A 12,923-nucleotide genomic window follows, 5' to 3' on the forward strand; every position below is an offset into this window, starting at 1 on the left:
GCGCCGCCGTGTGGGTCAGGAAGCCGCAAGACATGGCTCTCTACGAAGTCCCGGGGAAGCCCGCCACCGACTCCGAGAGGACGATCGATGAGATGGCTGCTGCCGGGGCTCTCTTCAGCTTCGCCGACGGCCCGGAGCCATGCGTAGAGCTCGTCACCTTCGACGCTACATTGCCCACCTTCGAAAGGAGAGAAGAGCTGAGCTGGCACTGACGGCGACCCAGACTTAGCTCCTGGAATCCTCCAAGGAGCTCGTCTGCCTCTTCTACGCCGTCGTCGATTGGTTGCGCCCTCGGCTTTAGGGAAAATTATGAATGGAAAGACACTTCAGTCTTAAAGGTGCAACTGTTAAGAAGTCAAGTCAAGATCACAAGTTCATAGCATACAAGGAACTGCAGTCAGAATTGATGCAATGGCAAACCAATATCAGATCACAAGATACTCATCAGACTGGCAAAAAACAATGGCTTGTGTCATAATTCACATCACTTCATTGGTCACCGATATCTCAAATAGCAGGCAGCATTCACTTTCACAAGCTCGGATCAACCATCAGAAAAAGAGCAACGGACAGAACGAACAGAGAAGGGAATACCATGATTATCCAGAACTCATTACATTACACAGTACACACCACAGAGTGTACGAGTAGCTCAACTGCTGGAGTAACTGCAGAGAACAAGTTTCACTCAAATTATACAGAAAAGGGGGACGGTGCGGAAGGAGACGCTCAAATTACATGATAAGCCGCCGGCGGACCAATTTTGAACATCCAGAACGAAGGATCCCACGAGCTATTCCCTCAAGATGCCATCACCATTGGCCTCTTGTGGCCCTGAAGGAGCTGCCGGAGCTGCTCATACCCATGGCGGTAGTGATCAAGCGAGAAGCACAGCTGCCTGATCGCTTCCCGCTTCCCCTCTGCGCTATCGGATATCATAAGCTTCTGCTTTTCAACCTCTTCCTCGAGCTCGCACACCCTTGCACGCAGGTCTGAGACAGCCTTCCGTGCGACATCTGCTTCTTCGAGCAGCTTGACATGCTCCAGGTGCAGCTGATGCAAGTGGCTGTCCATCTCCTTCAGCTTTTCATCACGAGTAGTGACATCAATCAGCAGAATGGACATCTTGTTGTCAACTGCAGATTTCTCTGAGGACAGCAGATCAAGCTTCTTCTTAAGATCAGCGATGGTTTCATTCAGTTCAGATATTTGCTCCTCGCTCTTGAGGGAAGCTTCTGCCTTCTCGGCGCGAAGTTGTTCAAGCTGTGCCTCTGTGGCGGTTAACTTGCCCTCAAGAGAAGCCACCGAGGCATTTAAGTCACAACTTGCTTGTTCTAGATCCTTCACACGGTCCTGAAGCAGTGCTTTCTCTTGCAGACTTTTTCCTAAGTCATCTTTCAGGTTATTGATTGTAGCCTGTAGCTCCCTGACCTCAGTCCTTGAATCCTCTAACTGCTTATGAACTTGCTCAAACTCCAGAGCGCGTTCCTCAAGTATACTTTTCTCATTTGAATCATTTTGCAATCTTGCTTGCAGATCCTTGATTATTTCTTGTAACTTCATAATCTCTGCAGAAGAATCATCTAAGCTCTGAGATGCTTGTTCAAGCTCCTTTACCTGGGCCTCCAGCTGCAATTTCTCTCCTGTAACTTTTGCTAGGTCTCCTTTTAGACCCTCAATGTTGTTCTTGTTTGCCAGAACTGCAGCTACTAAATCTTCCTTTTCACTGCTAACTTGTTTGAGACTCTCCTCAAGTTTTTCACATTGGCAGTGCATGTTCTTTTCCTCAAGTGCCTCAATTTGTTGCCTTGCTTCCTGAAGCTCCTCTTCTAGCTCATTGATCCGTCCATTCATTATATAAGAAATTCCATTGCCATTTTCTTCACTTCCTTCATCAACCTCTGAATCAGAATCTGAAGAAGAAGATGATGATCCATCACTACCCTTCTTCGAAATGTCTGAGCTTCCACCAGAACCAAGGAACACATCAAAGCCAACTGCTCTTGTTTTGCGCTTCTGTTTTGGTGTCTTCTGTTCCATGTTAGGCTCTGGAGATGGGGAAATTGATTGCGTCTCGGAATCAGTTTCAGATATACCAGAGCCTTGAGACTGCAGAGATGATGGAAGATTCTTGCGCAATTCCCCAGTCACATTGTCATAACGCTCGGCAAGAGCACGGTACATGCGATAGAAGTTCTCGACATGGGTTACAAGCAAAGGCCGTCTTTGGTAATACATCTCAGCCTTCTTTGCAAAAGAATCACCTTCATCCTCTATGAGCTTCAGCATCTCTTTAACTTGCTTATCCATCTCTGTTTGTTCAGAAAAAAATGTCAGGAAAATTGTGCTATGTTTAATTGTATTACGGGATAGAACATATACAAGATACATGAACATTGAGCAAGTTACTGCAGGCTACTCCACTAGGCAAATAACATAAGTGCTTCAGTACATACTGCCATTCAATAAAAGCAGAGTTGTTACCTTCCAAATTCTCAGCTAGCCATTTAGAGTTCTTGGGGCTAATGTGACTGTCCCACCACCACGAATGGGACTTCTTCGTTGGCATTCTGTGCATGCGCTTCATTCTCACCAAAAATAAGAAATTCCGCTTAGTAGACCTGGTCATTATTGACAGAGAGCATAAAATAAGAATATGAAACTAGAAGTGGACTAGTCTTAGGCTCAATATATTGAGAGTAAATTTAGGAAACAGATAATCTTTCAATGTCACGACTAAAAAAACTGTTAGAATATTGGAGGCAGTAAACAAGAAACAGCAGGCAATAACATCTGCAGGAATCTCAAAGACACAGAATGCAGAAAAGCTGTGCATGTTATGAGGTTTATTTGTGATGAACTCGCAATCATATCGGTAGGAAGCGGGTCTTGAGCTGCCTACCTATAGAGAGGTACCGTTTGCATATATTACAGAGGGTCATGAAAAGGACTCGTCATCTCAACCTCCAAAATGCAGGGACCAGAACATTGATTGGTTAGCAAAAAGATGGGAACTAACATATCCTTCATCAATTATGATTTTATCAGCTCATCAGTCAGCAATGATTTTTTCAGAAAGCCCAGGACCAGAAAACTGATTAGCATCAGCAACCTAAGGTGGAATTGAGGAAGCAAAGGGGAAAAAAAATCTATGATGGTATGACAGTATCTCATTGAAGCCTTTGATGTGCGAATGAACAAAAGCACTATGAATGATGTGACAGCTATAGACTAATGAATTTTGACTATTTGGTGCTTATTGTACTCCCTCTGTTTTTAAGCTAATTAATTTATTTTTGAGCTTGTCCTAAACGTCATATATTGAAAAAAACAGAGGGAGTACACATTTAGCTGACATGCATAAATCAGTTAGACAAACATCTAGTTTGACATAGACTGCATATCTCACGTGTTTTTCATGGACTGTTGAAGATGAAATTAATCAAACCTCTCAGGTCCGAATATTAGATGGGAAACTCCATCATGGAACAGGCTTACAGGCATGCCTATGATTTGGTTATCACATACCACGGCACAAGAGATGTGGCAGCTGCCTCTCCCTTGTTAGGTAAGAGTGAGAACTTAATTCAATGAATTCAAATAAACTAGAAAAGTGACAGCAAATTTGTTCTGTCCCCACAGGAATCAGAAGTTCAGGGTTCCAGCTGAAACTTGCAGTATCAGAAGCTCTTCAGTTATTGTCAACCATCCATCCAATAATTGAGTGATAAACTAGACTAGTCAATTCAGTATAAAAAATAATTTGTTTGTGATCCACGTAACATGGCCCCCAGCTTACAAATAGATGGACACATGCAGGCATCGGGTGAGGAGGGACCAAGTGGGGATCACAGTAGCCATAATCTAGTACATTCAACATTCTGATGTCAGCTGTAGTTTTCAAGAAAGGCCAGGAATGATACACCTATTTTTGTTCTCTGGAATGGTATATTTATTCATTTCTTGAAGATAAGTTTGTCGTGCATGTGAAGATGGCAATAATTAATGGACATAGCTAGAAGAAGTCAAACTTGTAAGGAAATTATGTAATATCCAGTGACGAATGGAGCTTGCACACACAATCAATCAAGAAGCGCAATTATCAGTGCTAGTTACATATTTTTGTCAGGAAATTTTTTCATTCAATCAATTTCCCAGAATTAACCGTCACAAAAGATCTAATATCATTGCATCAGATAAACATCTAAAACTAAACTATTTGCATGTCTCCTAACCCAAACAGCTGTGAATAGGCACATGCACCCGCTAAGATGGTCACCATGCATGTATGCATGCTCTAGAACCAACCTGGCAAAAGGTACCGTGGAGGATCTTTAAAAAAATAAAAATGAAATTGCCCTTCATCAGACTGGTGTCCCATGGAAAGTCCCCATCTGCCCACCATACAACAAGCACAGGTGCAAAGGGGGGCTGCACGGACCAGGAACGCTACACTTGAGTTTGAGTCTAGCAGCTTCAGGTAGAGGCCAGAGAGGACTTGTAATGGTGGCATCTGAGTAAGTCGAAGCAGATTTTTCCTCATGAACGGATTACGAAAGCTCGGTATAATCAATGAAACCAGACTACTTTTATGGTCAGGTGAAAGCGATGGGGATTTAAGAGGTCAATCTATTAAACTGGGGAGCTACTTTTTTAAAAAAAAAAGGAAATTGGCTTCAAGCAGAATCTACAAACCACACCTGCGCACAAAAGCCTGAATCATCATGCCTTTTGTTCCCCTCCTGGCCACCATCAGAGTGGAGTGAACAACAAGCGACAGTACACGGCACATGTCAAAGTTTGAATTTTTTTAAAAAAATAGAACAAAATTGCCGACGGAACGTGATATGCGAAACACTGAGCACGAAATTCATCTCCTTTCGGGAACCGGGGGGGGGCGCAAAAACAAGGACAGAAATCACTTTTCCCAGTCAGGAGCGATGGAACGAGGAGACGCCGCACCCTGACCGCAGCGCGATACCGGGAGGAAGGAAGATGGACGGGGAGGAGGGCTGGGAGAGCATACCGCGGAGGAGATCGATCGAGCAAGGCCGGCTTCTCCCTTCCCCCGCCCGGAGAGGAAGCAGAGCCGAAGCCGAGCGGCTCCTGCGAGCGAGAGTGATTAGGCCTTAACCCCGGCGCTGGTGAAGAGCGCTGGGCTCTTTAAACTGCGGGGACGACGGGGGCCTGGCGGGGGGCGAAATGACGGCGCTGCCCTCGGGCGCGGGGGGTAGCCGCACGGCGTGGGTGGGAGCGGTGAGTGACCGGTGGGCCTTCGGTTTCCAGAAACGGGGGAGCGGGGTGATGAGCTGGACGCGTTTAGGCTACCGCGGGGCAGGTGGTTACAGGTAAACGGGGGTGGTTATTTAATCCGTGTGGAAGACACCTGGGATGGGACCCACGCGGCGCGCCCGCGAGGTTTGAATTCTGCTGCCGCGTGCGTCTTGCCCGCTCGTAATAATGCATTGCATGTTTTCTTCCGAAAGACCAATAATGCTTGGACTATCATTTTTTTCACACCCATCTTTCACGCTCATGTGCCCTACTCAAGCAACCACGTTCTAGCGACCAGTCGGCTTAGATTAACGAAGTGCCTCATAAGCTCATTGTCAAGGGACTTGTCATTTAATCAAAGAATGATTAATCTTAGATTCATAGAAAGAAATGAATAATAAATTATAGATACGAGCACTCGTGCTGAGTCTGATTCACTATGTTCACGAGACTTTGAGGAAATTTGCGGTGCATTACGATTTCAAAGGATGAGCTAGGACTAGGATGCTTATTTCTCGATCAAGTGGTATGTATCCCGATTAATGGTAGCTTAGCTCGAAGGTGCATCTGTCATCCTAGACATTTATTACGCGCATGTATTTGTTTTTTGTGATATACCTACTTCCGCTGCGTGACCCATGATACGCAGCTCATTTGTGCATTAAAGTAATTAAGTAAAGCACGTATCACTACAGTTTAGTTCGTCAGTTGTTGGTGAACTGTCCATACACTATCACATTGAGCTGAGTCATCATTGTTCAAAAAATAAAAAAAGTAAACGATCACATTGAGTCATTGACCAACAACTGCAACACAAGCATAGGCACGTGGACCGATGAACCAACAGCTCATCTCATGGAGCGATATAAGTGTAGCCTGTTGCTTCAAGATCCACAAGTGTAAATGCATGGGCCGGAGAATCGCTTTCAAGATCCGCAAATTCAATATCGATCAGGTTGAATTATACAACCCTCGACACACACATCTGCCAATGATATGTTTTGCATCCGAGTGTAATAAGTGACATTTTGTGGTTGTTAAGCCAACTTGCCAACGATCAGAAACATTTGGTGCATATTATATTAGTCCAAATTTCCCTCGTAGGAGCTTCATTCTCGTTAAATAATACGACACATCAGTAAATTTGGTGATATGTTATAATTACGAAGAGAGAGAGAGAGAAAGGAAATATTTTTCATCATGATAAAACTAGGTGTATAATGTTTCTAAGACTATGAAACCGGCATTGGGAGCTAGAGAGTTTCATTTTATCCAACTACATCCAATATTATGCGTCACAAGTAAATGATATGGATAGTTAATGAAATCGTGAAATGGAATTGTGCATTGGAATCATTGTTTCATCATTGAACTCATATATCTTTACATGACATGGTACTCTGAAAAATAGCAAAATGAAACTTTCCATTAGTATGGTCTTACTATGTATTGTTGGTAGCTTTTACGGGATGAGTTGGATATTTGAAAATGATGTGTGTAGGTGGATTTTTTTTGTCTCGAAATGGTGGGCCATAAAAAATATACCATGCAACTCTTTGTATCAAGACATGCGCCTTCGCAATCAAATTCTTTCGTGTAGAGAATGTTTTTTTAATGAAACGAGTACAGCATGGTTATTATGGAGACTTTTTTTATTATTTTTACTCGCCGAACTCCACCGATTCACCGCGGGCGAATCAAGAAAAAAGGGTTTTTGAACGAAAACAAAAAACAAAGAGAAATAAGCGAGCACACGAAGCACATGGGGGCGGTCTGTCTGATATGGACGACAGGCGAGCCGCTTACGTACCGGCAAGGAGGAGAGCGGCGCTACGTGACAAAAGGTGGATCTCGCGACGGCCCCAAAAAGGCCTTTTGATTCCGTGAAGGCTACCGCTACGTTGCCCCCCACCACGCGCACGGAACGTTCGCAGGGGTAGTTTCGGGAACACGCGAGGTGGCGCTGCGGCCGGGAAAGCCCCGATCGGTGGGCCCCCCGTGCGCGTCGTTCTCGCTGGCGAGTCGCGGGCGGAGGTGTGAACCGTGAACCACGAAGCTGTCACGTCTCGCGCTGGCGCTGCCCGGCGGGCGCGGAGAGGGGGTAGCGCGGCGGGGCCCACCGGCGGCGTCGCTATCGGGCAGGTCCCGCCGGGCCCACGGCTCGCTGTGGCGGGTGGGCCGGCCCGGCCGGCGCGCGGGATATTTCGAAATCCCTGGCGGGAGAGGGGAGACACGTGGGGTTGATGTGCGCCGCGAACGAGGACGGCTCCCTGCTAGGCTGCTGGCTACTGCTCCGCCTTTGATCTGGGAGCAACAGAGAAGGGCGCCCGCCGCCGTGCGCTCCGCTGGTGCCGATCACCGCAGGGGCAGGGTGGTAAAAACGCTGTACGTCCACGAACTGTAAATGAGCCAACAAAAGATGCCTATGGATGGCCCCAGCTCCCCCAGTCTCGTTCATGTTCAGCGCTGCTCTCGACCACACCACACTCTTCCTTGGCCGCACCGCTCGTCCGCCTCCGCGAGCCCAACGGATTCTGATTCCCCATCCGCCGTCCCCCCGTCGCGCTCTGACATCTGAAAGCGCAGCGCAGCCGTGCCCTGTGTCTGCCCGCCTGCTCCTGCGGCTGCGGTCGCGGTTAGCTTTAGGGCCAATTGCACGTGGTTAGCTTTAGGGCCTGTTTGGTACGACGAGGGGGATTAAATGTTACTTCCCGTACAAATGATGGATTAATTATATAAATCGAGATTAATTCACGATATGAATCTATTAAATCTCATTAATCTATCATTAGCGCATGTTTACTATAGCACAACATTATCAAATCATAAACTAATTTGATTTAATAAATTCATCTTGCGAATTAACCTCCATTTATACAATAAATTTTATAATTAGTCATATTTAATACTTCTAATTAATACCCAAATATTCGATGTGGCGGAATTAAAATTTAATCATGAGAAACAAAACTCACCCTCGTTGGTTCATCTCCGACAAATTCACCGCGCGCCGCACAGGCGCCATTTACGCCCCACGTACGCGTAAATGTTCTTTCTGACAACAATCAATACTACAAAGCAAGCTACGACGCAACCTCAATCAAAAAAGGAAAAAAAAACATACGACGAGGTCATGCGGAAGGCCTTGGGCCAAGACGTGACGGACTCTTTCCGGTAATCCGGCCCATTACCTACCTTCGCACCGGCCCACTAATTCCTCTCGCCCCTTTTCCGCAGTAACTAGTCGATTTACCATGATCGTGCAGCTTGGATGCTTCTTTGACCACCAGCACAAACGCCAACACCATGAACTCATGTGTGTGCATGCCACCAGTTACCAATACCACAGAAACCAATACTTACATGCTTACTCCGTCTTTACCAAGAAGGAGCTGTACAGTCTGCACATCGGGGAAGCTATCACACGGATCAATGCGGCTACGCGACGGGTCGGGAAGAAACGCGCGCACATGTGGGCAGCGCGAGCTTTGCACGGGCTGATCGATGAATGCTGATATGATATCCGCCCACCCCGTCGTCCTGTCACTTGGCGTCAGGCGCCACGCCGCCGCTGGAGCTGGCGGCCGCGGCGACCTTCTTCTCCAGCTCCGGCTTGTTGGCGCCGACGAGCTTGTCCACCTGCTGCCCGTTCTTGAGGAAGAAGAACGTCGGGGTCGCCCGGATGTCCCACGACGAGCTGAACTCCTGCGAGACGAGACAAAGAAAGACGGAGGAATTATCTGATGATTTCTCCACTGGTATGCAGTGGCCTAACACACTTCAGATAAGAAATGGCACTAGAATTTCGAAGCCTGTCAACTGTTCCTACGCGGTAAGACTGAGTAGCCCAATTATCTGTGTCAGTACGATGATGCAGTCTCTGAACACAACACCACTGAGTAGTGTTAGCCTAAATGGTAGAAGCAGTCACCTACCGTTTAACTATTTATTCGGACTAAACGGCCATTTAGACGGGTTAACTAGTCATTAAACGGGGCAAACGGCTGATTAAACGGACATGGCTAGTCACTATGTAGTGTGTGCACGGGCTAACGGCTGTGTAGGCGAACACTATAGTTTACATCAGGATCATAGAATCGCAATTCTAGATGAGGAAATTGTCAGTCTGACTGCATTGTATCTTCGTCATGACAGGGAGCCCACAAAAGATGACACCACTTGAATATGAGAACGAAGAATAACTTAATAAGGTTGGTGAAACATCGGTTACCATTAACTCATCGACATCGACTGTCAAGAACATGAGCTGCGGGTATGTCTGCGACATCTCAGCATAAACAGTTGAGATGACCCGGCACGGCCCACACCAGGAAGCACTGAAATTTGCAACCACCTGCAAAAGATCCGTAATAAAAAAACAGCACCTTTATATTATGGTCGTAATATCACAATTCAGTTTGTAAGCATAAGTTTTGCTCATTGATACCAAAAAAAGAAAATTGAAACATCATGTCAATAGTACCCAACCAATGGACCAAGATGGTGACAAGGCTGACCACAGTGTAAATGTTTTTCAGAAGTGCCTAGTGGTTTTGATGATAAACCTAATCAGCAGAAAGTAACATAGTAATACTGTAAAATGAATAAGTGAACACCACTAAGCGCTAACATGAATTTCCATCTTACGCCTGTTGTTTGTAGGACAAAATTGATATGTGACCTGCTCATTACTGAACTGACTGGATTAAATGTGTATAGAAAAGGACTCCATACAAAACTGTCCTGTTCCAATTTGCACAAGATAGCAATTAGCAAACCAAGGCTAAACGCAAAATGGTATCAATTTTACCATACAACTCTATTTTTATACCAACATACTATAGTGAAATTCAAACCTCAACATCAATGACCACAAAACAAAAAGAACAAGCTGAACTAGTTCAGGTTTCCCATAGAGATGCAGATTATGAACAACGATACAGCCTACACATATGCACACATTGGAGCTGCTTGTGTTTTTATCATAAGAAAGAAAGAAAGAAAATTAGTGTCCTAGTTTCCCTTTTTTTCCACTGTGGGGTAACCCCCGAATTTCATTACTAAAACAACGAAATTACAGAAATCCAAGAGTCACCCGGTGTCCTAGTTTCCTATTTTCCAGTAAATAAGAAAGCAGCTTATTGTCAGGTAAAATTAGATCTAGATGGATGGAACCCATGTTTTTTCTTTGAGAAATGGAACCCATGTATCAGATTATATGCACCATGAGAAACTTCAGGTGTTCATTATATGCCATTCTGAACATATGTTTTCTCTTATGACCTCGAGTTTGTTTTACTTACAATTTTCCCATCCTTGTTTGCTTCTTCAATTTTTTGGTCCCAGTTCTCTTTGCTTGTAATGACATGAACATTGCCACCTCCAAAATCAATCTTGTCATCGTTATCAGTGTGCTGATGTCCGAGCAGAGAAACATGAGAATCAAGCAGCAAAAATAAATCGTGGATTTGAAAACAGACATAATATGTACTATGCGATTAGTTGGGTTGAGTGTTTTTGCAAGATAGCTGACCTTTGCACTGCAGCAGCAGCATGTCCTCAGGCGCTTCAGTACCATCCTCAACTGTTGGCCCTTGGCAAAACTGCAAACTCCATCAGACTCTTTCAAACAGGAAACGTGACAGAAAGAAAAACACAACGAAATGCTCACAATATAAGGACGCCAGCCAGCATCAACAGAAACGGCCGCAACAGAAAGGCTTCTCAAGATCGAGAACAATACTACAGAATGCTCAAGCCACTGTCCTACTTGGAGATACCATCCTTACACAACCATGATCCGACCTCCCAACATCTGCTGGTGTGAGGATCAAAGGACTGACTTTGTGACCAACTACTTGACATATCAACCACATAAAGTGTTTCAGTCCTAGATGATGCGGTGGTTGATGTCTCGATGGAACCGGATCCTCCGACGTTCAGCTAGAGTGGTAGGTCCAAAATTTGTAATCGCCTCCGATGCCAGAACCCAGAACAACCGGACACTTTAGCTCTCATCATCATCCCATATAGTTGCTAAACAAAAAAATCATCTCATGGCAACAGTCTCAATATTTCCCCGTTTCTTTATGCTACAACCCACAACCGTACACTGTCAGACGCGACATCTGGATTAACCTGCCTACTATTCAGGATATTTTTTCAAAAGAAAACTATCCAGGATCGCGAATCCACCCGAACTGAAACCACCAATCCGCGGAATCGCCGACCAAGTCTACGAACAGAAAAGATCACGAATCCATGAAACTTTTGCACGAATAAGAGGGAGGGAGGGGGGGGGGTGAGGGGCGCTCTGGGCGTGGAATAGCAGATAGGTGTGGATCTGATCAGACTGGAGTCCGGAGATGATTGAATCCCTTTACCTGGAAGGCCCGGAATCGGAGGGGCGGATGGATTGGGCGCCAAAGGAGAGGCGGAGACCGGAAGCCTTCCGCGCCGCCGTCGGAGTTGGGGGAGAAGGGGAGCTGGCTATACTACTACTGATACTTTGGCTTATCAGTGCATGGAAAATGGATGATGCCAATATAATGCAGGAGCAAAGGTCTCCTCACGCGTGGCGTTCCACGTGATGCGCTCACGTGGATGCGTTAGCGGGCAGTAATCAAGCCAGCAATGCGCGATGATGACGTGCTTTAAGAATCGTGCGTCAGCTGGCGGTGAAATGGACGGCCAGTAAAATCCGGCCAGTGCCATTGCTCCAGATTCGGATGGTGTGTCTTGCGAAATTTCTGCGCAAATTCTTTCGATGCTTGAATCTCCTGGACCGAATCCAAAACAAACGCGTTGCAAGTTGTAGCGTGCTTGTATTATTGCTGTCATGTAGCACGCCAGCAATTTGTCGAGCATCTTTCCGTGCTTCCCAACAAGGAGCGTAGCATCAACATCTCCTTTCAGTGCTGAAAGTGAAATCCATTTTAGTTGAGACTCATCATCGCCTGAAGTCTTCTTCAGGAAAACAATGCGGAGTACGTACGTTGCTGTCAGCATGCAACGAGGGGGAAAAAAAATCTACCATGAATTTTTTTTTTCAGGAAAGTGAAATCTTTTGTAGGCATTCAGCAATCAGCATCGACAGCTGTGGAGTGAAGCCGTGAAGGGAACGGAAAGCAGAAAACAGCGCGCGCACAGCGTGGGAAATTGGTGACGATGCGGCACCTCGAGCACGTCGAGCGTGAACGCGTCCTGCCTGCAGGCTGCAGGTCGCAACAGGAGTTCGGGACACATGCCACACCACACAGAAACCGCAGGGACGGGCAGCCAAGGAGCGGGGGCGGAGTGGCCTACCTCACGGCGAGGTTAGTGAATGGTGATGCAGACGGCGAAGGGCGTGTTCTCCTGGAAGACGGCGCGGACGGTGGCGAGCTCGTCCGCCTGCAGCTTCCGCGGCGCGGAGACGAGCGCGACGATGAGGGAGCCCGCGGCCGACGACAGCAGCCGGCCCGCCGCCTCGGCCGGGACCAGCTCGCCTAGCACTAGCAGCCGCGGCCACGGCCCACGGCACGGGCGAGGGGAGGGCGAGCGAGCGAGCGAGCGGGAGGAGCTCGAGGCCGCGGCGCACGCGACGTGTCCAAGGAAGTGGCGCGGGGAGGAGAAGGCGGCCAGAACTGAATGGGCCCATGAGGGGCATC

At 46.7% G+C, this 12,923-nt stretch overlaps 2 protein-coding genes across 6 annotated transcripts; both read right to left on the reverse strand.

Annotated features, from left to right (window-relative positions):
* Positions 1 to 488: 488 nt before the first annotated feature.
* LOC112892221 (protein NETWORKED 4B-like) lies at positions 489 to 5,166 on the reverse strand. Of its 2 annotated transcripts, none has more exons than XM_025959355.1 (3): positions 5,027 to 5,166; positions 2,485 to 2,621; positions 489 to 2,312 (listed from the first exon to the last, which is right to left on the reverse strand). In XM_025959355.1, the coding sequence occupies exons 2-3, from the start codon at positions 2,585 to 2,587 to the stop codon at positions 802 to 804; spliced, it is 1,614 nt and encodes a 537-aa protein (XP_025815140.1). In that variant the 5' UTR covers positions 2,588 to 2,621; positions 5,027 to 5,166; the 3' UTR covers positions 489 to 801. The 2 variants fall into 2 exon arrangements, with proteins under 2 accessions (XP_025815140.1, XP_025815139.1); XM_025959354.1 differs by lacking the exon at positions 5,027 to 5,166 and adding an exon at positions 2,903 to 4,986.
* A 3,402-nt stretch (positions 5,167 to 8,568) lies between these two features.
* LOC112895531 (thioredoxin H4-1-like) lies at positions 8,569 to 11,815 on the reverse strand. Of its 4 annotated transcripts, none has more exons than XM_025963488.1 (6): positions 11,658 to 11,804; positions 10,946 to 11,509; positions 10,808 to 10,877; positions 10,578 to 10,688; positions 9,506 to 9,628; positions 8,569 to 8,979 (listed from the first exon to the last, which is right to left on the reverse strand). In XM_025963488.1, the coding sequence occupies exons 2-6, from the start codon at positions 10,966 to 10,968 to the stop codon at positions 8,818 to 8,820; spliced, it is 489 nt and encodes a 162-aa protein (XP_025819273.1). In that variant the 5' UTR covers positions 10,969 to 11,509; positions 11,658 to 11,804; the 3' UTR covers positions 8,569 to 8,817. The 4 variants fall into 4 exon arrangements, with proteins under 4 accessions (XP_025819273.1, XP_025819274.1, XP_025819275.1 ...); XM_025963489.1 differs by having other exon boundaries at positions 10,946 to 11,089; positions 11,658 to 11,799; XM_025963490.1 differs by lacking the exon at positions 10,946 to 11,509 and having other exon boundaries at positions 11,658 to 11,815.
* Positions 11,816 to 12,923: the final 1,108 nt, after the last annotated feature.

This window comes from Panicum hallii, chromosome 5 (assembly GCF_002211085.1).
Source record: "Panicum hallii strain FIL2 chromosome 5, PHallii_v3.1, whole genome shotgun sequence".
In the NCBI taxonomy this organism is placed as follows: Eukaryota; Viridiplantae; Streptophyta; class Magnoliopsida; order Poales; family Poaceae; genus Panicum; species Panicum hallii.

Bases quoted from the DNA above. Each gene is read 5' to 3' on its own strand.
- LOC112895531 (XM_025963488.1), bottom strand. From the start codon at position 10,968: ATGCTGGCTGGCGTCCTTATATT. The intron at 9,629-10,577 runs GTAAGTAAAACA...GATCTTTTGCAG, and splicing joins CAAACAAGGATGGGAAAATT to GTGGTTGCAAATTTCAGTGC. The intron at 8,980-9,505 runs GTAACCGATGTT...CTCGTCTCGCAG, and splicing joins TCGATGTCGATGAGTTAATG to GAGTTCAGCTCGTCGTGGGA.
- LOC112892221 (XM_025959354.1), bottom strand. From the start codon at position 2,925: ATGCAAACGGTACCTCTCTATAG. The intron at 2,622-2,902 runs GTAGGCAGCTCA...AATAATGACCAG, and splicing joins CAAACGGTACCTCTCTATAG to GTCTACTAAGCGGAATTTCT. The intron at 2,313-2,484 runs GTAACAACTCTG...CTGAACAAACAG, and splicing joins GCTAGCTGAGAATTTGGAAG to AGATGGATAAGCAAGTTAAA.